Source organism: Lepidochelys kempii, chromosome 16 (assembly GCF_965140285.1).
Source record: "Lepidochelys kempii isolate rLepKem1 chromosome 16, rLepKem1.hap1, whole genome shotgun sequence".
Classification (NCBI taxonomy): domain Eukaryota; kingdom Metazoa; phylum Chordata; order Testudines; family Cheloniidae; genus Lepidochelys; species Lepidochelys kempii.
Genome location: NC_136395.1, coordinates 12,904,394 through 12,928,364, shown reverse-complemented (window position 1 = coordinate 12,928,364; position 23,971 = coordinate 12,904,394). Strand labels below are relative to the sequence as shown.

The window sequence follows — 23,971 nt, the reverse complement described above, 5'->3', positions numbered from 1 at the left end:
GGGGTTCATTTTCAACTCTTTCAGCACTTAAGGCTGTGAAAGCTTTCTCTATGTCCTCTGTCCAAGTTCCAGCTGAGACCCTCCCCCCTGAGAAACCAGACTCTCTCCCTGCCTGAGCAGGGTTGTTTCTGGCTGACATCAAGGCTGGTGCAATTTCATAAAATCATAGAATATCAGGGTTGGAAGGGACCTCAGGAGGTCATCTAGTCCAACCCCCTGCTCAAAAGCAGGGCCAATCCCCAATTTTTGCCCCAGATCCCTAAATGGCCCCCTCGAGGATTGAACTCACTACCCTGAGGTTAGCAGGCCAATGCTCAAACCACTGAGCTACCCCTCCCCCATTTCTGTCCTTTCCATCTTTTTGCAGTGACCACAATGGGAGGCGGTGGCACCAGCTACACCAGTTGGAGAGTGACTGTATGAGGATAGTGCTAATCTGTTCCACAGCTTCATGAGGGCTGAATTTTAGGTGGGGGCTCCAGACCTTGTCTCAGCTGCTCATTCATTAGTGAAGGACACTTCTCAGTGCACTATTGTGGCTGTCAGACTGTTCATGGCAGGGCACTGGAGCAGCCCAATTCTGGATGTGGAAGAGGAGCTCTGTCAACTGGCTGAACTGGGAGCAGGGGATAGAGTTGGGATGAAGCTAAATTTATTTTGCTCTGATTTTCTTTGCTCCCATCTCAGGAAGTTGCCACCCCACACAGGTCAGGGGCCGTTGTGGCTGTGGAGATACAAACACCATCTGGGATCCGGGAGGTGCTTTGTCCTGGTTCAGATAATGGGAGAAAGGAGTCCCAAAAGCAAGGGCGGGGGTGGGTGGGGGACTTGAATTCTAAAACATCAGACACTTGAGAGTCATTTAAGGCTGGGTTGTGTTCTAAAGAGTGGGTCAAATATCTGTGTCCAGGAGTAGCTTGGAGGAGATGTGTTTTATTCCCTTCTAAGTGTTTCTCTTTCTCATGGCTTGTCTGCAAAGGGAAATTAACCAGCACACCGATAGCAGGATAATATTTCCATTATAGCTACGCTGGTCAATTTCCCTGTGTAGACAAACCCTCAGTATCACCTAGACTTCCAGGAAAAAGGGAAGAACCAGCCCAGCAAGGAGGGCTGATATGTACATAGAAGCTTTTCCTCCAAATATCTCAAAGCCCTTTGTAAACTATATAGAGAGATCATTCCAGCCGTCAGAGAAGCACTGTCGCCTCCGGGGCGGGAGGCAGCCCACTGTAACTACACCACAATTCAGAGAAGCAAGTAAAGAATTTTTCATCCGTCTGAAACTGCGGGGAGAACGTATGGAGGCAGAATGCAATTACCCAGTCAGAACAAGCCCGGCAGCTCTGCTTGCAAGCCCCATGCTGTCTGGTTTAATTCTCTCGCAGTCTCTGCGGTGTGGGACAGACTGCTGCTGGCCACATCTGTACAACGGCAGCAGCTCAGGCTTCTCTGGCTTGTGAGAGCAGCTGGTTCCTCTGGCTGGCTCCCCCCGCTCCCCGTGCCGTGCTTCACCAGAGGATGATAGAACTCAGCCAGAGGGAATGGAGCAAGGCTTGCTCTGCGCCTTTGACGTGCTGTATTCCACTTTCGCTGGCTGCCTCTGCCCTTTTGCCAAGAACGTTCCTCAGCACATCCCTCAAAAGGAGCATCCGCCCCTTACTGAGTGCAGTAAAAATCCGTGGGAAGATGGGCTGATTGGGCCCCTTTCTGATCCAAGTGTCGGCCCTCCTGGACCCTGCTGTATCACTGATCCGGCTGAGAAATAAATCAGTTAGAAGTCCCTGGCAGAGGCTTGCTGGCCATGAGCGACAGAAAGAGGATGAGCTCAGCCCTCACCTGTAATGTCTAGTCCAACCACAGGGAGCTCATGAAGGCCCAGGAATAGCTAGATCAGGAAGGGTGAGAAAGCAGATCTGGCACACAAGGTGTCTGAGTACGGGGACCTGCCATGAAGAAGTGTTCTATTCTTAAGCCTGTCCTGCTGCTCTTGACTCACCTGACTATGCCTGCGTATTGCAGCACATATGTTCTCTCTCTCTGGGGTCTTGGAAAGTGTTGGTCACAAGCACTGCATCATGTAGGCCCAGGGAGATGAGTCAAAGAGATCTCAACCTGGATATTCTTAACCTTAAGCTTAAAATCAAGGAAGGAGAGATCAAGGGCAGAAATTACAAAGCTGATCCCATCTTCCCTCCAGACCGGTTGATAAACAGGGATAGAGTGTTGCTGTTGGGAAGACGTTGGCTGCAAATTTTAAAACGGGATTAGTGATTTTGGCAGCCTAACTCTGAGACTATGTAAAGTGACCCATTTCTCAGAAAGTTCTGAACGCTCACCCTTTGAAAACCTGGAGAGTTGAGTGAGCCCCCCGAAAGTGAGACAGTCAGAATCTCTAGGCACCAGTGACAATCATGGCCAGTATGTTTGTGATATGGCTACTTGGCAAGAAAGTTCTCTGCTAGGGAAATGTTTCAGGAGGGGTGGGTGGGAGAAGAACCTGTTCATGGGTCAAGTTTATTTTATTTTTTTTAAGTGGCATTTTATCATCTTGAGGGAGAAAATCCTGGGGTCCTGCTGTGTCTGATTTCAGCCCTTTCTGGTGAGGGGTTTTATAAACTTGTTGGATCCCTAGTGATGGTTTGCTAGAGGCCTCTCCCACCTAGGCTGGATAGAGGATTGGTGGGAGGAGAGGCCCTATGGCAAGTGATGGCTGAGGTCTAGAATGGGGAAGGAGAATGACCCACGTAGCATGAGGGAGCCCCCCTTCTAGTGACAGCCCCTTGGCCTTGCGTAGCATTTCTGCTCTGAAGGTCTCAAAGTGCTTCGCAGGCATTAGTTAAGCCTCTTTCCTGCAAGGCAGCTTGGTATTGTTATCCCTGTTTTACAGGTAGGTAAACTGAGGCAGTGAGGGGGGCATGGGTTTGGCTCAAGGAGCTGGAGTGAATCATTGAGAAAGTTGGGACTGGAATCCAGAACTTCTGCTGTAACCATCCAATGAAGCCTGGGTCTGGGATAGAAGGGTAGAGCTCTGTTGTCAATCCATGGTCCCCTGGGGTGTGTCAGCCATAGGCAGGGATAGGACTCAGGCCCTTTTGCTCCAGAAGCGCAGACCTCTTCCATGTGAGCTAAAGGGGATCTCCTTTAGCTGTAGCAGTACAAGGGGCCTGTGACACATGTGAACAGGTGCATGCAGTCCATGCTGCAAAGGGCAGCAGTGCATTTACATATTAGCCTTTGCATTTCAAGTTCCTAATAGCTCTTTGGGCAGGGACTATCTTTTCTGTGTTCAGACAGCACCCGGCATGATGGGGACCTGGGCCACGACTACAGTACAAATAATACAAATTAGTCTCCTACTCACAAGCCTCAGGGTGCCCTAGGTTTTATGGGTGATGTGATTGTTACCATCAAGCTAACTTTTGGAGTGGGTGTGAGGGGGTTGACATCTCATTTTAGGGCTAATGCCATGTGATACAGCTGCCGTGGAGACCCTGGCAGGAATCCCTGTTTTTCAAAGGGATTAAGTTTAGAGTCCTTCCTTCGCCACCCCCAGATCCCTGGATACTGTGTAGCTGTGAAGTGCTGGCTGGCATTTCATCTACCTGTAACACACCAACCTTGGTTAGGTTGATTCAGGCCCCCTTTTCTGCCAGCCAGTGCCATCCATCCTTCCATGAAATTTACATGAGTGAGAGCTGCTGCTCTGTTGGCATGGCTGGCTATAAAGATTACCAACAAGAAGGGGCAATTCATGCCGTGCTTGGGACTGGATTGCTGCCCTTTGCAAACTGAGGATAAGGAGGGATTGTACTGTGCTGTGAGTTGGAGCTGAGTCTGCCAGCTCTGTGTCTCAAAGCTTTGTGTGCGCATGACAAAGCCGCTGCTTGTACCACACACTATGATGCAGTCTCATAAAATCAGTGAGGGGCTGCCTTTTCACTAGCCTCCCTTATCAGCACCAGTTACATTTATGAGGGCATCTATTTTTTTCCCTTCTCTGTGGCATGTGCAAATACTGATTTGTGTACGCAATTACCTGCTTTGTATGCATGCAACTAATTCACTCTTACATGTTGTGGGCACATCTTAGGAGGCCTGCTGGAAAACTGGTCCAGTTGGGCCAAATGCTGAAATGTTCAAAGTTCGTGCTGGCACTTAGCAGTGCAATGAGATAAATGAGATGGAAAACGACCTTGATTAATAGGGGCACGTGATTTTTTTGCCCTCACAAATCAGACCTCTAAATTGTATCATCTGTAGAGCTGATTGCCTCAACAAAACGGTGAGCAGAATTGATTGAAGATAAAAAAAAAAGTGTAGAGACCCCTTTTAAAAATTGGCAATGGCATTGGTTTCCAGTGTCTTCCAGATGGTTTCTTTTGCCACTGTAGTCACAGATTATATGACCATCTCCAGCAAAAAGGGGACTTGCCAGCAGGAGGTTCAGGAAAGACGTTTTTAAACATATCCCATTTAACAAACAAACACACTCCCCTTTAGAGAATTTGGAGATTGCATGGTTGAGCATGTAAGTTGGGAAGTGCCCCCTCCCTTTGTGTATATTAAAACCGCCCTTTGATCCCAAGTAATGCAATTTAATATCATGCAGCTTTTCTGCAGTATCTAGTACAGTTTGTTTATTCTTGTATCCATTTGCTATTTTCATTTTCATAATGGTCCAGCATCTTTGTTGACTTAGACTTATGTATGCTGAGGTCCCTTCTCTCTAAGGTCTGTATTTTAATAACTTGGTCAGCAGCCATGTAATATCTGATTTCTTTTCATCCATCAGCACAGCTTGCTTTATGTGCAACTCAGAGCATGAGGCAATTAACTCCCATGCTGGTTTAGCTTCAGGCTTAAGCGATATAATCAAAATGCATGCACATAAAGGGGCAGAGTTAAGGTTATCTGTGCTGCCTTTGCTTTCTCATTTTCTACCATTTGCAGGTTTGACCGTGCAACCATTAATGTTGTCATAATGGAATTTTTGAGTTTGTGTAAAGAAAAAAGGATTCCATAATGTGGAGCTATTTTTGCACAGGCCCCTCTAAGCCAAACTACTTGATAAATATGATGAGATCTGCAGGAGGTAACCTTTCAGCTGTGACTCCTTAGGAGCAGTGCAGCTTTTACCCTAGATGATAAAAAGTGCCTGAGACGGGGCTCTGGCAGAACCCTACCTCCTTTGGTGTGTGCCTTCACAGCTGAATATAGGCTGGATGCAATGAGGCTTAAGCGCCTCCTTAAAGTTAAGCACATGCTTAAGTGCTTTGATGAATCAGGACCATGAAAGGTGGAGCTCAATGGGATGTAACTGGCAAATCAATGCCAGATTTCACAACACTCAAATGGGCTTCTGCTCAGGTAGGGTGCTTTCCTTGCCAAATTTCGCCCCTCTACCCCAGCTGTTTAAAGAATTGTAGCGCAAAAAAAAAAAAAAAAAGTCTAAAGAGGAAGGTGTTTTTCATTTTAAATAGCTCAACTGTGTGTGTGTGTTTATTTATTCATTAAATCACTATTGGGAAGAGACCAGGCCTGGAAAACGTCAGCCCAGAAAGTTAGAAACGACTGGTAACCAGTGACTGGAATGGAAACGATGAAGCAACCTTTCCTGCAGCTGTCACCGCCGCTGCGGTTATTCGCGAATGCAGTTCACAGTCTCTAGCTGGTGCTTGCTTGGCCAGGAGCTCTCTGAAGACGGCACTCTTGGCCAGGAGCGGCTTTCCGCTGAAGTCAGCATTTCATAATTTATCAGGATCTCTTTCTTCGTATTTAATGTTCTGTGAATCTCCTCACCTGGCAGGGGGAGCTGTGAGATCTTGCCACGCTGTCCCATGGCGGCCTCGTTAATTATTTGGCAGGGGGTTTGACTCTCTGCTCATCAGCACAGCTAATAAGTTCTCTGGCAGCTGGCAAGCCTGGCAAGAAAGCTTGTGGACATGCATGTTCTGGCCTCATCTCCCAGGGGCTTTGCCTTCAGAGCATCGCACAGCATTCTCCATCAGCGCTGTTCATCTGGAGAGGTTGTTGGTGAATGTGAGGTGCTGGGGTCTGGCAATTTTGTCACTATGTCACCTAGACCTGCTCTGAGCAGGGTTAGGGGACACAGTGATTGAAACTCCTCCAGCAGCTTATCTATGCTGCTGCCATGATGGAGCTGGACCAGTGAGGGTTATGAAAAAAAGGCCAATGTGGAGACAGCCATTAGGTGGCCTAATGTCACAGGGCAGAGTTTCCCATCCTTTCCCATACTGGGGTCCCCCACCCATTGAGCAATACGAAAGGGCAGGTTGTTTCATACCTCCGTCAAGATCTCTTCTGAAGCTCATGACCCCTAGACTGGGAGCCCATACTGTAGAGCAGCGGTTCCCAAACTGGGGTTCGCAGAACGTTGCAGGGGGTTCGCCGGAAAAATTTCACTCATGGCGGCCAGAGGACCCCGGGTGTTGGAGGCAGCAGATGGGACCCGGTTGCAGGGCAGACGGCCCGAGCCCCAGAGAGAGCGGGGCCGGGCATTTGGGGCCGGCAGCCCGAGCCCCAGGGAGAGCGGGGCCGGGCAGTTGGGGCTGGCAGCCCGAGCCCTGCCCCCATCAGCGGGGGAGCCGGCAGCCCAAACCCCAGCGCTCCGTGTGGGGCCGGCAGCCCGAGCCCCAGGGAGAGCGGGGCCGGGCAGTTGGGGCCGGCAGCCCGAGCCCCGGCAGTCAGCGGGACCTGCAGCCCAAGCTCAGTGGAGCTCAGCTGACCGGGGTGGTCAACGGGGTCCAGCAGCCGGAGCGCCACGGAGTGCGGCGCCTGCAGCCCAGACCCCGGCGCGGGGCCAGCAGCCGGAGCCCTGTGGTGGGCAGGGCGGCAGCTGAAACGCCGGGCGCACAGGTGGCAGCTCGGACACCTGTCCTTGTTGGACAGGGGAAGTTGGCATCGAGGGCAGAGTGAGCAGGTGCCGCGCTGTACCTGGGGGGTGGGCCAAGCTAATTTAAAGGAGGTAGTCCTTAGAAATGTTCATTTTTAGGAGGCGGTTCGCGAGACTTGACCTTTTAGTGAAAGGGGTTCGCGGGTTGTTAAAGTTTGGAACCACTGCTGTAGAGAGAAGGAAGAGAGGAAGGTGGGGAATTGTCCCCCTTACCACCTCCAGGGTTGGTTACCAAAGGAACTAGAGTCAGACAGCCTCATGCTATGATCTTGGTAAGTAGGGTTGCCGGTTTGGGTTGAAAATATCCCTGGAGGTTTCATCATACGACATAATCTTTCATTAGAGATTAATCTTCGATTCCTGGAGGCTCCAGGACAATCCTGAATGGTTGGCAACCCTACGCAAGTGACTAGCCTATGCCGCTGCGGCTGTTGTTGACTAACAACTAACTGCTGATGTTAGCAAGTTAGCTCCGTGCTCGCTTGGGTATAGCTACATGGGCTGTCCCGATTGCAGAATAGCCACTCCCTGAGAGTTGCAGCACTCTAGCTAGCCTAGCTCAAGTGACCACGTTGTGGAACAGCGTGGGGCTATGCAGTGTGGCTGGGCTCGCCGTCGATGCATGGGCTGCTGTATCCCCACAGCATAACTAGCTCCAGCATCTGCAGCTCTGGAGCCTCAGACCCCATCAGCCCCATCTGGCTAGCTCAAGCTTAAAGCATCCCTTAACGTGAGCGAGAGAGATTCGTGTGAGGGCAGGAGTCAGGTTAGAGGCAACACTCAGATTCCAGCTCGAGCTCTGCAGCGATGACAAGCCCTTAGCAGGGTCGGCGCGGTGCTGGGATGGGAGACCCAGTAGGAAGTCGCAGGTGCTATAGGAAATGGTGCTGGAGATATTGTAGATGGTGCTTTCCCCAGTGCCCTTAAATCGCATTGGGGGTGCTGTGCTGGTGGAGGGTGTTGTGTTATAGAGGCCAAAATTCTGATTATATGGCAGGTTACAGATTCCATGGCAGTTTTGTCAGACCAGGGCTGCTAACCCCAGGGCCTAGTTTGGATAATCAAAATGGGTCTGGTTAAATCCCCCTTGTGGTTTCCGTTGGATAGGACATTTTTCTTCCTTCCCAGACCTCAACTTTTCTGTAACGTTGCTGTGTGCTGTTAAACAGCTGCCTTATTCTACCCCAGGGGTGGCTGCCTTTCAGTGATGGGTGAAGCATTTACTCTTTGTCTAGTTTCTGTGTTAATTTTAGTGTGTGAAGAAGGCATTTTCATCCAGTCTCTTGGCTTTTAACAGCACTGGCAGCAATCCTGCTCTCCAAGGCCAGTTTGTGGGTAACTCCTGCACCCTAAGTGTAGCTTCCTTGGCAGATGGGGAAGAGACAGACCCATGACCCTGTCTCCCTCAGCACCAGCCAGAAGAATTTGCAAGCCGCTCAGGGGATCCTATGATGAATCATCCAAATGGATGTAGCCCGGGCATGTTCCCCGTGCCTGCCTGGGGGCAATGAGGGCGATTGCACCATAGATCCCAAAGTTCCCCCCGGTGTCCGAGTAGGCTATTGCAGCTCCAACACCGCCCGTCATGGAGGGCTGTGGCCAAAAGCCACAGCAGAGCTCTTACATAAATTGTCCTTACAGAGCATCTTTCATGGGCCTCAGAACATTGCATGCCACGACAAGCTGTGTATGTGGAAGGAGGCCTTCTGTGTACAATAATGCATCCACCTCAGCAGTGGGACGTGGCAGCACCGTTGGCTGACAGTACTGTGACAGAAAGTGAAGAATACTGTATCCAACTGAAATCACACGGGGCAGGGGGGCTTGTGCGGGCAGCACCAAGACCTGATGCTAGCCAGTGTGCGACCGGTGTTAATGCTCAGCTTGGACTGCAGGTCCCCCGGTTGGAGAGTGTGGGGCATGGGGGAGATCAGTGCCTGCATACATTGAGTCCCCCAAACCTGTTTCTGTGAGTGAGGCTCCCTATATATGATAAAATGTGGGGGAGGACAGACAGAGGGGCCTGCAGGGCTAAATCCTGGGCTTCCAATGGCAGAGCGGAGCGACGGGCTTTGACCCACCCATTTGGCAGTTGCTCAGGATGTTGAATTAAGAACTTGTTTCTCTGATGTTCTGCCTGCCACTCAGAAAGCTTCAGGGCTGATGGCAAAATTGCCATGGATTTTGATGGCCGGTGAGCACTGGCTGGGGACATGGGTTCTGGTCCTGGCTCTGGCTCTGGCACTGGCCTGATGGATGACCTTAGGCAAGTCACTTTCCCTCTCTGTGCCTCAGTTTCGCCATCTGTAAAATGGGGATAAATGCTACTGACCTACTTTGTAAAGTGCTTTGAGAGCTACTGGTGAAATGTGTCATGTAAGGGCTAGATTATGATGCTGGTCAGGGCACACCCAGACCCATTTCGTGGTGAAGCCTGGTCTGTCGTGTGTCTGGGGCAAGGAGCAGTGTGGGCTGGGGCTGCAAGAGTGTGATGGAGGTATTCCTGGTGCTGTGCCCCCTGTCCAGGCCATGCCTCGCTGGCAGTCGCTCCTGCTGTTGTCACTGATGCTACCCACAGAATGGCCTTAACTTGTATAAAAGTTCCTGTTGGTGAGCATGGAGCTGGCTTCTGGCGTCCAGCTGGGGCCTGTCCCCTCTGCAAGCGGCATTTCTAAATGGAGAGGAGGGCACCCCAGCCTGCTCCCCTGCTCCATTTCCTTTCTCTGGAAGGAGATGGGGATTGCAGTGTGTCATTGCTCTTCAATCCTACCTGTGCTCTGGCCTCACCCAGGGAGTGATTGTGCCAGGGGATGCCTGTCCTGGCAGCTTTTTCTCGCTCTAGCCTTGGAGAAAGGCCCTTTCCATAGGTGTGGGGTGGGTCAGAGATTTCTGTTGTGGAGAAGGACCCGCAGGCTCCCATAGCCAAGTCGGCCCTGTTCCTCTGCATTGTCAGCACCATGCACACAGCCAGCAAAGGGGAGAGGTGAGCCGGCCCCGCGTGTACCTGAGATCCCCTCCACATGCCGTAACAAAGAGCCTTATCCGAGCGTGATTGGAACCGCAGTGATCCGTTCAATGCGAGCCCAGAAAGGGGTGCCGCTCTCCATCCGGATCCTATCGCTGTTGCTAAAGGCAGCTCACCCAGAAAAGAAGGGCATTGTGCCCGCCTTTGTGCAGGCAATGTAGCGAACACTGGGGGCAGTCAGCCATGCTCTGTTTGGGAAATGGGGGCACTGAAAGGGTCCTTCTGTGAGCTGACTAATGCTCGACCTTGGGCCACCAATTACAGCTGGGGCTTTCTCTCTTGGGGCACTCCGCCTCCCCCTCGTTCTGCAGGAGAGGCAGGCAGCCAGGGGGAAGCAAGCGGAACTGTTACGGGGTGGCTGTGCTGAAGATTCCCCCCTGCCGTGGAGTTGCCTGCGGATGACACATAGGAATTGGGTCCTGTCTCCTCTTGGCCCTGCATGCAGCGGGGGAAACGCAGCTGCACCTGCTGGGTTGGAGCTGGCATCAGATGGGAATTGAGAGCTGCGGGGAAATGGCCTATGTTATTTCCAGGAATGCTTTCCCGCTGGCTCATTGGCTGTGGAAAGTGCTTTCCCAGGGCAGATGCTTTCTCCCGTTTTGTCCATCCATGCGTGTTAAAGCCCTTTCTTTTTGGATGTCCTCCCATGCCCAATCTGGAGCTGACCCACAGAGCCAGGGACAGGCTGCAGGAGTAAGGGGTGGAAGCTTTGCTTTAAGCTGCCACAAGGGCATTGGCTGGAATAAACACCCCTGGAGAGAGAGGGAGTGTATGTGAATGCAAATTTATAATATCAAGCCATGCAGGGGGAGGGAGGGACTCCTGTTTCTTGGCATAGAGGGGGAAATTGGGACAAGATCTTGGAAAGGAGCCACGGGTCAGCAAGCGAGGTGGCACACCTCAGCTGCAGTGCTGTGTCCAGGTGTGAGCACCACACTTCGCAAAAGATGTGAATAAACTGGAGAAAGCTCAGAGGAAAGCAACAAAAATAAGACGTTTGGAAAAGCAGACCTGTGAGGAAAGGTGGAAAGAACTGAGTGTGCTTAGTCTGGAGAGCAGACGGTTGAAGGGGGCCTGATAAGTCTTCAGATGTGTAAAAGGTTGTTGTAAGGAGGTCAGTGATCAATTGCTCTCCGTGTCCACTGAAGGTAGGACAAGAAGTACTGGGCTTAAACTGCAGCAAGGGAGATTCATGTTAGAGATGAGAGAAAACTTTCTTGCTGTCAAGGTAGTTAAGTACTGGAGCAGGCTGCGGAATCTCTGTCACTGGAGATTTTTTAACAGGTTAGGCAAATACCTGCCAGGAATGGTTTGATATATTGTGTCCTGCCTCAGCGAAGGCGGAATGGATTGGATGGCCTCGCAAGGGCCCTTCCAGCCTTACATTGCTATCGTTCGGTGATACGTGTGACTCAGAATCTTCCCCAGGACCCCAACTCGCATGGACAAACTTAGGTGCTGTCTTCGTTAGAGAAACTTTCACTAATGTCACCACATCACTGGAGTTCCACCCGTGCAGGACCCCTAGGATGGAGACACACTGCACCTGCTGAAAAAGGGGCTTACCGTAGAGTACGTTGCCCCAGTGCCAGCCCGACCTGACACTGGTGCCGCATGTCTACACTGGGGGGAGGTGTTCCAGTGTGACTCCATCTCTGTGGTTACAATGCGGCCGGTTTCTCCAGTGTGAAAAAGCCTTTAGGGCATGTCTACACAACAGGCGCAGCTGCAGCTCTGATTGTGTGGGTGCTTCCTGCATCGAGGAATGGGTGTTTCCACCCCTGTAGATAATCCACTTCCCCAAGCAGTGGTAGCGAGGATGACAGAAGAATTCTTCCATCGACCGAGCCGTGTCTACACCAGGGGTTAGGTCAGCTTAACTTTGGCGCCCAGAGTGTGAATTTTTCACACCCCATGGCGGCATAGATAAGTCCATCTAAATTTTAAGTGTAGACCAAGGCTAAGAATAGGAGATATCAGCAAAGAGTGGCCCAGCTATGATGCTCAAATACCGGAAGTGAAAAACACCGAGTGACATTGCTTTGTCCCCAGATTTGAAATGATGAGCGGAGAGAGAAGAAAATGACTGGGAAAGAAGATAGATTTGTGGAGCCTTCTGTCTGGGTGTGTTTGGGCATTAAAGGAATCCCTAAAGCATCATCACAGCAGATCAGCTGCTCGCCCTAACCAGGGCTAACAGGATTACTCTGCTGCACTGGCGGGAGGAGGAAGAATTTTCGGAGTGAGGATTCTTGACAGGCTGCTGCTCGGCAGCCTCTCCTGGGAAGGCTACTTTGGGAAGAGAGATGAACTGGAAGACCTTCAACAGGGCACGAAACTGAATAGTAAATTTTGGGGAGAAGAGTCACTGGATTTTAGGCGATGGGGTAAAATAATTTTGCAACTTTAAATGTACAAAAGAGACACCCCCCCACACCCACCCCCCCAAAAAAATCCCAGGTCTTGTTGATTTAGAGGCTGGGGCCTGGGATATTTTTATTTCTGCATGTGTGCAACTTTTGATACAGCATGTGGGGATTACTGTCCTTTGCCCTGAGAGTGTGCTTTGTAATGGATGCATTTCCTTTTTGGGCATCATCACAGGGTGCTCTGCCTCTTTAAGGGGCCAGCACCCTGTTGAGAACCAGTTGGGACCTGGTAGTTTGCAAGTGGTCACATGACTGCCAGGTGAGCACCCGATTCCTATAAAAGCGGAAAGAGCTCAGTTGAGGGCAGAGTTGCAGCAAGCAGGTTGGTTTCTCTTGCAGGTGTGTAGCCAGAGGATGGGCCCCCAGACAGATGGCCTCAGGGAGGACTGGGGAAGAGCTGTCAGCAGAAGGCAGGCTCAGGGGAAGGAACAGGCTTGATGTGGACTTTGTGCTACCAGTTTTATTTGGAAGTAAAGCTTGAAGCCCTGAGAGCAAGGGTCTGAACGGACTCTGTCTGGGGCATGAGCCCACCCTGGGCTGGGGAGATGGGTCAGCAGCCGACATGCTCTTCCTTGTCAATTCTAAAATCTCTCCTGCCAGTAGAGAAAAGAGAGACTATTTGGCACTAAAAGAGAAGGACACCATCTCCTGTTACTGCTTCTCTCCACTCCCAGGGACTCACCTGTTCCTGACAAGGTGTCACTTTTCTCCTTGCTCCCTTGCGCAGAGCCACTGTCCTCTTCCACCTTTCTGGCGCTGCCAGCCTCAGGCAGAGCTGCAATGCCCCCAGCTTCCCTAAATAGCCAATAGAGGTCATTGCCGCAGCTGCACAAAGTGGGCCAGAGCTGTAGGCTGCATCTCTGCAGCACACTCCCTGTCAGAGGTGTCCAGGGGCTCGAGGCTCTGCTTGGATCTCCACCCCCCCCGGGAGAGTGGCTCATTATTACCCTGCTGCGCTGGCTCCTTTTTGCATGGATGCACTTTCACGTGAGCCAACGGAAGCCTCCCGAGCCAACCTTCCATGGAAATTAAAAGCACAGCAGGCAGAGAGGGGTCACGGGTGTCTCTCTCTCGTCTTCCCAGGCGTGCTGGCTGAGGCAAAAGGGCATCTCCTCAAGCTGAAGTCAGCAGAGAGAGTTCAGTGTGACCTGGAATTGGTCACTGACACGCAGCACGGGACTGTTGGGGGTAGAGGTTTCTGAAGTTGGGGAATGGGCACAGGCACTGCATCCTGTGCACAGAAAAACGGGTTTCAAGGATTCTCAGTGCGCCCATCACTGTATCTGGGCCCCATTGATAGCCCAGCCAGTTTGAGAGGCAGTGTGGTCCAGGGGAGAGGACATCAGACTGCGACTCAGGCCTGGGTTCTACTCCTCTCTTTGCCGTTGACCTGGTATGTGACCGTGGATAAGTCACGTCTCTCTGTGCCTCTGTTTCCCCTCCTACCCTTTGTTCCTCTTGACTGTTTAGATTGTAAACTCATCAGGTTGGGACTGTCTTACTGTGTGTGTACCGCGCCTAGCACAAAGGGGCCCTTATCTCCGATGGGGTCTGTAGGTGCTACAACGGGCTGTGTATCCCCCCACTCTAGAGCCAGCGTTAATTCCCTGCAGGGGAGGACAGCCAGGGGAAGGGAGAGCATACCTTCTTCTCAACTGTTTGAAATGGGCCGTCCTGATTATCACTACAGAAGTTTCTTTTTTCTCCTGCTGATAATATCCCAACTTAATTAATTGGTCTGGTTACAGTTGGTATGGCAACACCCACGTTTTCAGGTTATCTGTGTGTATATATATCTTCCTACTGTATTTTCCAGTGCATGGCTCCGATGAAGTGGGTTTTAGCCCATGAAAGTTTATGCCCAAATAAATTTGTTAGTCTCTAAGGTGCCACAAGTCCTCCTCGTTTGTTTGGTTTTTTTGCTGATACAGACTAACACAGCTACCACTCTGAAACCTGTGTTTGTCCTTGTTAATGATGTTTGACCCTGTACTGAAAGGTGAGCTAGCTAAAAACTACAGTGCTCCCCCATTCCTCTCTTCTGGTGTCACTGGGCGTCAGAGATGTGGAGCCCTGATGTGTTGGTTGAGACTAACAGCTCACTTCTGGTTGTGTGTTCTTCCGTTATTCGTGCTCCGTCTCTCCAATCATGGAACTGCATTTCGAGAGAAAGTTCCTCACATGCCTGCTGCTAGTGATTCTGTAACCAGCGCTTGGCAAGCCAGGAAAGTGCTTTGCCACCTTGGCCCCATGCTGGAGTTGCTCCAGTCCGGGGGAAGGGTGAACCAGTCATGGGCTTGCTCAGGTCTCTTAGTCCACCCTCTTTTTCTATATCCCAGTTACTCAGGCCAAGGAATCTCTGACATCAGTTAGTGGCTGAGATTAGGGGCTCTGAGAACTTAGCCCATCGGACCTGGCCTCTTAGCTGCTGATTTTCCTGCACTGTGATTGCATTGTCAACTGGGAACGAGGAGAGCTGGGTCTGAACATCAGCACGGGGTAGCAGGAAGGAGAGAACAAGGGAGCGCGCCCCAGCGGGCTGTTGGAAGTAGCTGAACTGTGAGCACCACCTGGACAGGCGATCAGGAGCTCAGTTTTATATCTCCTGTGAAGAGAGGCACCTGGTACCATGCATGCCTTGAAAGCCTTGCCAATGTCTGTCTGGTTCAGCCGCGCAGTGCTGCAGTGGGGGATGTGCAGGCCGTGTGCACCCCGCAGGGCCAGTAGCTTTCTGTGTGCTCAGAGCAGAGACGGCAGCTGCTGACTTGTCCCCAGAGGGCTCTGGAAGAAATGCAGCGGTCTGGTTTGGCAGCTGCACAGCCTGCCTTAGAGGGGCTTCACTGCTATCCTGGGCCTGTGGCTCCCCCCTTCAAAACCCGCCTTGTGTTCTGTGGGAATCACCATACCCCATTTCTGGGTTTATCAGCCGTTGCTTTGCCAGTAGCTGGTCACTGCCGGGGTGGTTTCCTCATGATATCTTCTGATAAAATAGTGACGTACTGGATATTCCTTACCCTTAGCATATGGGCGATCTGTAACCTGCCAGCCTAAAGGAATGTGCCACATCTTGGGTGACACACCAGGGAGTGAACCGGAGACCTCCAGACCTGAAAGCGTGAGCTGCTACAGCTTAAGCTAAAGTGCCAAGCCTCCTCTGTTGGGAGTGGGGAGGGCCTCAGAGCCTGGTCTCCAGCCCTAGCAGGAATGGCTGGTTTTAGCCCTGCAGCTCAAGCCTCAAAAGCCTGAGTCAGTTGACCCGGGCTCTGAGATTTCCTGCCAGGGGTGTTTTTGAAGTGGAGATGTACTCTTACAGGCTCATATCCTTTGTGAATGAGTCACAGCAGCGGGGACCTGTAACATACTCACCAATGGGTAGAAATGCATTGGAGGCTGTCTATTCACAGTTAGGTATGTGCCATCAGGGTGTGATACCCAAAGAGCCTCAAAGTACTTTCTACACACTAATTAATTTTGTCCCCTCACAATAAGAGCTGCACAGAACGCTTGTAACTAAACCCGAAGCTACCTGCAACTTGTTGCTCTGGAGTTTTGTCCCTGACTCAAAACTCTAGTCAAGTGCATGAGCCTAATCCAGACTTAGTGTGATCTTGAGTTGACTGATGATCTTGACTTCTCATTTATGCAAAATCTGGCACCTCCAGCTGAGTTTTTCTGAACAGCTTGTTTGTACCTGAAGAACAAAGAACACGGATTCTTTCAGAAGGGAGAGTTGAGGTGCAGGTCGCTCCCTGCCCCCATAGGGAATGAATCTAAAGCAAAGTTCTCGCCAGTCAGTCTGCTGTGATCAGCTCTGCTCATAACACACCTGCAAGGGAGGAGCTGAGTCACAAAGGGCCAGTTCTTCAAAGGTATTTTGGTATCTAAAGATGCAGCTAGGGAGTCAATGGAAGTTAGGGGCTAACTGGCTTGGGCCTGCTTGCAAATCCCACTAAGTACCTGTCTGCATCTTCAGGCACCTAACTACCTTTGGAACTCCAGCATGGAGAGGTTAGTGACCTGACTGCCAAGAGTTCAGTGCTGGCAGCTTCTACTGTTGTGACATTGAGGGTTTAACACCCAGCATGCTTGTCTTTTTTGAAAATCTGGACACACATGGCTTCTCAGGCCTGGCAGCAAGCCACATGGATAGACGGCGGAGGCCTGATTCCCAGTCCCTGGGTCTCTCTCATCTCTGCTCTCTGAAATGAGTTTAATATCTGGATGGGAAGGGAAGTTGGTAGTGTTGCTTGCTGTTTTTTACTTGACTGAAATAAACCTTCCGGTAAACCCTCAAGCACAACTTCAGCTGTTGGCATTGTGGGAATGGAGTCAATAAAATCAGTGTTCTTGCTGGTGGTTGCAAATAGTTAACAAACTGGAGGACAAAATAAACCCTTTAATAAACACTTTAGTCAAAGGCACTCCACACCTTCCTTGGTGCCAACCCTTAAAATCCAGGTCTATTACAGCCCTATGGATCCATCGAGGAATTCTCAGTGGGTGCACTCCAGCCTACAGCTCTAGTAATTGCTGGGGCAGGGGCTGAAGATGGAGAATGGGCCAACATCCCTGCATCCCCACAGCTCTGCTTTGCAAGCACTTTGAGATGTCTCTCATTTGCAGAACACATATTTGTTATGTAATAAGCATCAGGAATTAATGATCCACGCAGCAACTGAGAAAACTTGCATGCTAAGCACTCTTGGAAAAATAACTGCTTTTCGACTGATGGTATACGAGAATAAAACTCCATCCACCACATCCCGGGGCAAGCATGCTTGGCCTTGTTGTCTGAACTCCTGCAGGAGACAATACAACCAGCCTTCTTCCCCAAGTCCCTTTCCCTTTGGAGAGGTAATGCTTCCACCGCTCCTTATGAATCATGAGTTTAGCAGCTATGGCAGATCATCAATCAGTACTCTAGAGTCACCAGGACAAATCTTGGGATGTTTAATCTTTAATATTAGACGTGTTTAAAGCAGTGAATATTTCATGAAGGTGCTGTTGCATTTGAGCACATCATTAGCTGTCTGCTTCCTCCCCGCCCCCCCCTTTGCAGAGTGTTCTCTTCACAATCTTCGAACTGAACCCCTGTTTCCTTCCCTCTGCAAAGAAAGCGCTTATTTCAATACCCCTAAGACATTTTGAGGTCTTCCATAGGGCCCAAAGAAAGCATGGGTATTTTGTCAGTCTGTGTTAACTCTGTCTGGGGTATCCACACCCCATTCTGCCACAACATCTTTCCTTCACTCTGGCCATAGCAGGGTGTGGGCAGAGAGAACTAAAGGGAACGGTTTGCTTTGAACAGTCCCTCCACCACCCCCACCCCCCGCACACGCTCTGCCTGTGTTTAAGACTTAGTCCAATGCTCTGTCAAGTGAAGACAGGAGCTGAAGGGGAAAAGAAAGGGATGGGGTTGGAGGGAAAAAAAATCAACAAAAGCTTTTAACAGCGACTATATGTGCAAATCCAATTAATCTTTTATTCCACCATCTCTCGCTCCGGGTTATGTATTTCTACCAAACAAAGAATCAATCTGGGCCAAGTGTAGTTAGGTCTCTGGTGTGGAAAAATCATGACGCCTCCACTAATGCTGTCAGGAGGGGAATGGGGTGGGGGGGAAATCGGAGAATGAGCCCTTGAGGTAAGGAGGCAGAGAGAGCTTGGAAGAAGAAGGGAGAGGCAGAATAGGGCAGTAGATCAAAAAAGACTGTTGGTACCATCATGTATCCTTTGTGGGAGGTGGAAAACGGGCAAGAACCAGGACTGCTGTGATGGGCCTGAAACCTTGCAGTGAGAGGAGGACTTCAAAAGAGTTTACAATTAGAAGCATGCCGTGGTCCAGGAGATTAGGGGGGCAGAGAGATGATTCAGGATTGCTGCTTGCCAGGAGGGGCTGGTGATGAGATAAGAGGCACCTTGTCCTAGTGTGAATCCAGCCCAGATCAGGAGGGGACGAGAGGCTATTTCCACCTGTGGAGTGGGATGCTGTTCTTTATTGTGAACTGAATTGGTCACAGAACAGCCCCTAGCATACAGATTCATGACCCTAATTGGCATCCAGTTGCAACCAGCTGACAGGGTCAAGAATGTCACAGGGGAGGGGACTTCCCTTGGGGAAGAGGTGTTGCCTGCTTAAGGGACTGGGACTTTACCCTTTGGGAGGAGTATTTCATTCCGCTCTGCTCCATGGGCCTGAGCCACAGCTGGAGTGCCTGGCTGCTGCACTGGTGAAAGCCAGCAAACCCCTGCTGTCCCATACATGTCTGTAGCAAGGAGGAGATGCAAGGTTCTGTGCACCCTCAGTTCCCAGTGATTTCAGTGTCCGCTGAGGATGCTCAGGGCATTGCAGGATTGGGCCTCAGGTGCTGCTAGCCGAGTGAGCTGTGTCTTCTACAGAATGATCAGGATCAACTCCCACCAGCGGCTATTCTGTCTCTCCCCCCCACTTTTGTTATGTGCTCAGCTGCATTGCACTGAAGCTCCAGGTAAAGCAGGAGCCGACAGAATGGCACGCTTTGGGGGAGCTAGCCGAGACTAGAGATGCTGCAGGGGTTCTCTCTCTCCCATGCGCGTCACCCTAGCTTCTAGGTAGATTCCAAAGGGCTCTTGGACCCAGGAGGGGCCGTGGATGGAAGGGATGGGGCAAGGAATGCTAGAACGGCCAGCTGTGGATGAACAGGGAGAGGAATGGTGGTGTGGGAGAGCCACATACAGTTACTCCTCATGCGCTCTCTGCAGACAGAGGTTGAATCTCTCTCCTTTCCCTTTCAGGTGAGTGCAGCTGTCATGAAGGCTATGCCCCTGACCCAGTGCATCGGCATCTGTGTGTGCGCAGTGACTGGGGGCACAGTGAAGGGTGAGTGGGGCTGGTAAGGTGGGCACTCACCCCCAGACTGCCCCCTTGGGTCCAGGCTGGCATCATCAGTGGCACACACTGCCCAACGGTTCAGTGCAGATCCAGGGTTACGTTGCTGCCTCAGTTTCCCCAATGGGCTTTTAGTGAGTTCAGTGAGGCTTTCACGTAGTGAACAATGCCCCTTCAGGGATCTAATTCATGTAACTAAACACTGAATGTGGCAGGCAGGCAAGCAAGCTTTCTGCCCAGCGTCCTAGCTGGGGGAGCGGCAAATGTCTGCCCGAACCGAGTCCATTTGCCTTCTCCGTCCAGGCTCCTTACCTGTGAGGCCTTCTCAAATCGAGACCCTCTTCTGGAGTTGGGCTTCTTGCCACCAGCTGGGGAAGGGTTCCTTCTCTGGGCTCAGGGATCCCACAGAGCTTGAATTACCGCAGTGCTTCTCTGGATCTGGATCACCTGCTGCTGTCTGATAAAGTCCTTTCACTGGGACCAGCTCTCTGGATGGACTTGTCACTGATGGCACCTGCCTTTTGAAACACATCCCCTCCAGGAGTACCTTTCGTCAGTCCCCTTTCCTGGGGAGTTCCCCTCAGCAGTCCCTTTCCTCCAGAGCTTCTGGAACCTTCTGACTGAACCCTCAAGCCTTTATTAAGCCCAGGTGTTCCTTAGCTAATTAGCTGCTGCCTGGCCGCCTATGCAATTAAACGACTCACGGGTGGATCTGGCCGGGTTCGTTCTCTTTAGCAGAGCCTGTCACAGCTAGTCTAGCCCGTCAGATGGTCAGGCACCCTGTGACGGGTGCTATGAGCCCTTAATGTTAGGAAAAACAGCTTTACCTTTCTCCCAGATCCCCTTGCTGGTGTACCAATTCCTCATGTGTATAGTTGGCTCTAGACCCACCTGTTGGCATCACTAGGTGAGCTTGTCCCTGGGTGTTTACCTTTCCTTGCCGGTTGACATGCGGTGCTCTCTGTCCTCTGTCTCTCAGGCCTTGGCCCTACACAACGCTCGAAAGGGGCTACGACTTGGTCACAGGAGAGCAAGCACCCGAGAAGATTCTCAGGTAAGCTGAATGGCTAGTCAGTCAGTCTGTTGGGAGTTGGAGCACTTGGCTGCCAGGGCACATTGGGTCTCTTTGGGAACCACTCCAGCAGGCTTTGCAGTCACTAGCTCCTGCTGCCATCTTGTTCTTCTCCCTGTGCTGCACTGGCTCTGTTCGTAGTCAATGAGTTTGGAAGACCTTCGGGGGGTGGCGGGGGGGGAAGGGTTTGACCCTCCGGTCACCATCCCCTTTGGCATGCACCTGGGTCAGGAAGCAACCGAGGAAAGTGTGAGCTTCCTAGCGATCCACTCTGTCCTCCAGATTCAGAGGGGCCAGTTTGCCCACTTGTGCTCAGGCTGCCCTTCTACCCCTCTCCCTGCTCTCACCTGTTCTGGCTCCGTTCCCCAGTGTTGGCTTTCTGGAGCAAGATACCAAACAGGCTCCGTAATCCACCCCACCGTACCATCCAACCAGCCTCCAGACGTTCAGACACTGAAGAGGGACCTAGCGTTTGCCCTGTATTTCATGTGCTTACGCTACGTTCTTGCCTCTCTCTCAGGTCCACTTATAGTTTGGGTCAGGGCCTCTGGCTACCTGTCAGTAAGAGCTTCGTGGTGCCTCCTGTGGAGCTTTCCATCAACCCTCTCGCCAGCTGCAAGACAGACGTCCTGGTGACGGAAGACCCGGCAGACGTCAGGTAGGGGACCAAACTGTCTTGCGGAGATGACTCTCAATGCTCCTTGTAAGAAGCTGAGATGCAGTACCCCTCTGGTGGGATGTCTTCCTATCTCCAGATGGGACTTTCTCTTGGGCTGAGTGCGGCTTTGAGTTCTTCAGTGTTGACCTGGCCATTGGCAATCCTGCACATGAATCAGTTTCTTGAGGGAGAATGTGTTTTCCATGCCCGTGTCTTCTCCAAAAAACCTTTCTACATGCTTGAGTCAGTGGAGAGCCACCTTCATTGTAGATGATATGCATGGTGGGAAGAGGCCTACACGGATGCTGTTAGGTTGTTTAGTTCTTCTGAGCTTAGGGCTGGCCTACACACACAATTGCTCAGATTTTAACTGAAGGTGTGTTTTCAATCCATGCAGCTAAACTAGTGCAGATGTTAGATGGATTCTCTTAAATTAAACCAATTGAAACCTGACTTATACTGATGTATCTTACATCAAAGCATTCACCAGTGCGAGCTAAATAAGAATAAGGGGTCAGGGATGTCAAGAGCTCAAGTGGCTAGCAAGAATCACATGCTCTTATTTGACTGTGACAAGCACAAGTGGGGAATGCTCTTTGCAAGGCAGGGAGTGGAGGGGAGAGATTGCTTGCTTGACTTGGCAAATGGATTATTCATCTTTCAGAAACGCTCATAGAAATGCCAGCAGTTCTCCTGGGTATTAAAACATTAGGCACTGGCTCCAGGCGGAGAGAGAGAGGATTGGCAGACACGTACTCAGACTGTCTTATACCCCTATGCTGCAGCCTCCAGCACTTGGCTGTGGGGTCAAAGCTGGTCCCTAGTGAACAGAGCCCACCTTGCCTTGTCTTGTTTTTATACATTTTTCTCCTATGCTTCTCTGTAAACTCGGTGGATTTTGTTTGGCTTCCCTGGCGTGGCTCACTCTGTTCCCCAGACTTTGGTTGGTTGGTACTGGTCTAGTTCAGAAGCTGGATCTAAGGGAACCTCTGCTGGGTGAAGGAGAAGTGTACTGAGTGTGGGCTGGGAAGCAGAGGTGTTCTGTGGTTATAAGTGTTACCTTGGGCAAGTCACGTGTCCACCGTGTGCCAGAGAGAAAACTAAGTATAGGACAGGGCCTTAGAGACTGCCCCTGCTGGCGCTGTGATGGCTGTCAACTGAACGAGGTTAACCTGGGTGCAGGGCAAGTCTCACCCCACCTTGTACATGAGGGTTTAGCTATGCTGCCCTCCTAACTATGGAAGTGTGAGCTCCCCTTCTTATACCCCTACCCTCAACCATCATGAGTCTCCCAAATCAATCCCTGGGTGAGAATAAGCTAGTTGGGTTCTATTGAGACCTCAGGTTCTTTTTTTCTGGTAAGACTTTCCTCATGAATGTGAGACCTCACTTCTCTACCCCATGGATCCTCATCAGTGTTGCAACTCTATCTTCGAACATTCAGACATCCATCCATCCACTCACTCAAGAAAGGCGATGGTCAGGTGTGCATCCTCTCTTCCTTCACCGACAAGCTAGGCACAAACCCAACCTAAGGAGAGCAGTGTTGTCTAGTGTGCTGAGCAACCAACTGGGAGTCAGTACTCCTCGGTTCCATCATTTTATCACAATGCCCCTGCCCTTTCCTCTCTGCCAACTAGCCCACTTCTCCAATAGTCGTCTTTGCTCCTTCTTTCCCTTTGCTTCCCAGGTGTCTGGCTGGTGGGTCTTGCCCACATGCTGAGGGCCTAACTGATCTCCAGATTTCGGGTCGGGAAGGAATTTTCCCCCAGATCAGGTTGGCAGAGACCCTGTTTTTTTTGTTTTGCATTCCTGTGCAGCATGGGGCACTGGTCACTTGCTGGTTTAAACTCGTGTAAATGGTGGATTCTCTGTAACTTTTGACGTCTTTAAACCATGATTTGAGGACTTCAGTAACTCAGCCAGAGGTTAGGGGTCTATTACAGGAGTGGGTGGGTGAGGTTCTGTGGCCTGCAATATGCAGGAAGTCAGACTAGATGATCGTGATGGTCCCTTCTAGCCTTAAAGTCTATGAGTCTGCTTATAGAACACCTCCCTTACCTTGTCTGTAAAGACACCACCCTCCCCTTCAAATCCCTCCTGAAGATCTACTTTGACCATGACACCTACAAGGCATCTACCCCCTGATGTAGCCATTGCTAGCTGTCTGTCAGGAAGAGCTGCTGTTCATTCATGTAAAAATGTAAAGTCAAGTTATCACAGAATATAGAATATTAGGGTTGGAAGAGACCTTCACAGACTGGGCAATGCATGCGCCTGGAGGTTCATGTCATGCCCAAGGTCATGCAAGAAGTCTGTGGCAGAGCCAGGATGCCAGCCCAAGAACTCCTGACTCCCCATTTTATACTTTAGTTTCTGGGCTCACTGTTCCTACAAAATAATATACCCCAGCCTTGAAGGGCTGTTGTGAGTTGCTCACTTTGTACCAAGCACTTTGTGGTGCTGGGGTGAAAGGTGCTGGGGAAGGTTTAACATGTTTGTGCACTTTAAATATCTCCCAGCACATCTAGCCAGGAGAATATTGTCTCTCTCCACCTCCAAATTTAGTCCAAGCTATTTTAATAAAAGCAAAGTCTATTAAGCTTGGTTTTCTCTTGGCGGCAGTAAATCTCTTCAAACACTGATCCCTATAGGAGATTCCTGGGATTACTTGCCACTGCAGAGGGGGTGAAAGAGCAACAGAAGGGGATGGAGGTGAGGGGAAGCTTCAGGTGCCGAGAATGTCACTTGCTCCCTGGTAAATGAAACTTGAATCTAGAATTGTGGATATAAATATTGGAGTGACCCAGGTAAAATAAAGGGAGAACAGTTCACTGAGCTTGACTCTGACATGCAGGAGGTGCTAAATTATTAAAACTTTAATAAACGTAATAATAAATATTTGATGTTGAATTATGGAAGTTTTCACAGATACAGTGGAAACCGAAAAATGATCTATTATCTCTGCATTAGAACTTAAACACTGCTCAAACAGGGATCAGG

The 23,971-nt window shown here is 50.7% G+C and overlaps 1 protein-coding gene across 3 annotated transcripts in view; it reads left to right on the top strand.

Annotated features, from left to right (window-relative positions):
• ASTN2 (astrotactin 2) overlaps window positions 1–23,971 on the top strand; it is a 602,317-nt gene that overhangs the window by 243,722 nt on the left and 334,624 nt on the right. For 2 of the 3 annotated variants that reach the window (XM_073314892.2, XM_073314893.2), the window contains exons 8-10: window positions 19,145–19,229; window positions 20,218–20,292; window positions 20,831–20,968. The exons of the other annotated variant lie outside the window; for it this stretch is intronic. In XM_073314892.2, coding sequence (XP_073170993.1) covers window positions 19,145–19,229; window positions 20,218–20,292; window positions 20,831–20,968 — 298 coding nt within the window. The remainder of the gene's footprint in view (window positions 1–19,144; window positions 19,230–20,217; window positions 20,293–20,830; window positions 20,969–23,971) is intronic. 3 annotated transcript variants of the gene reach the window in all.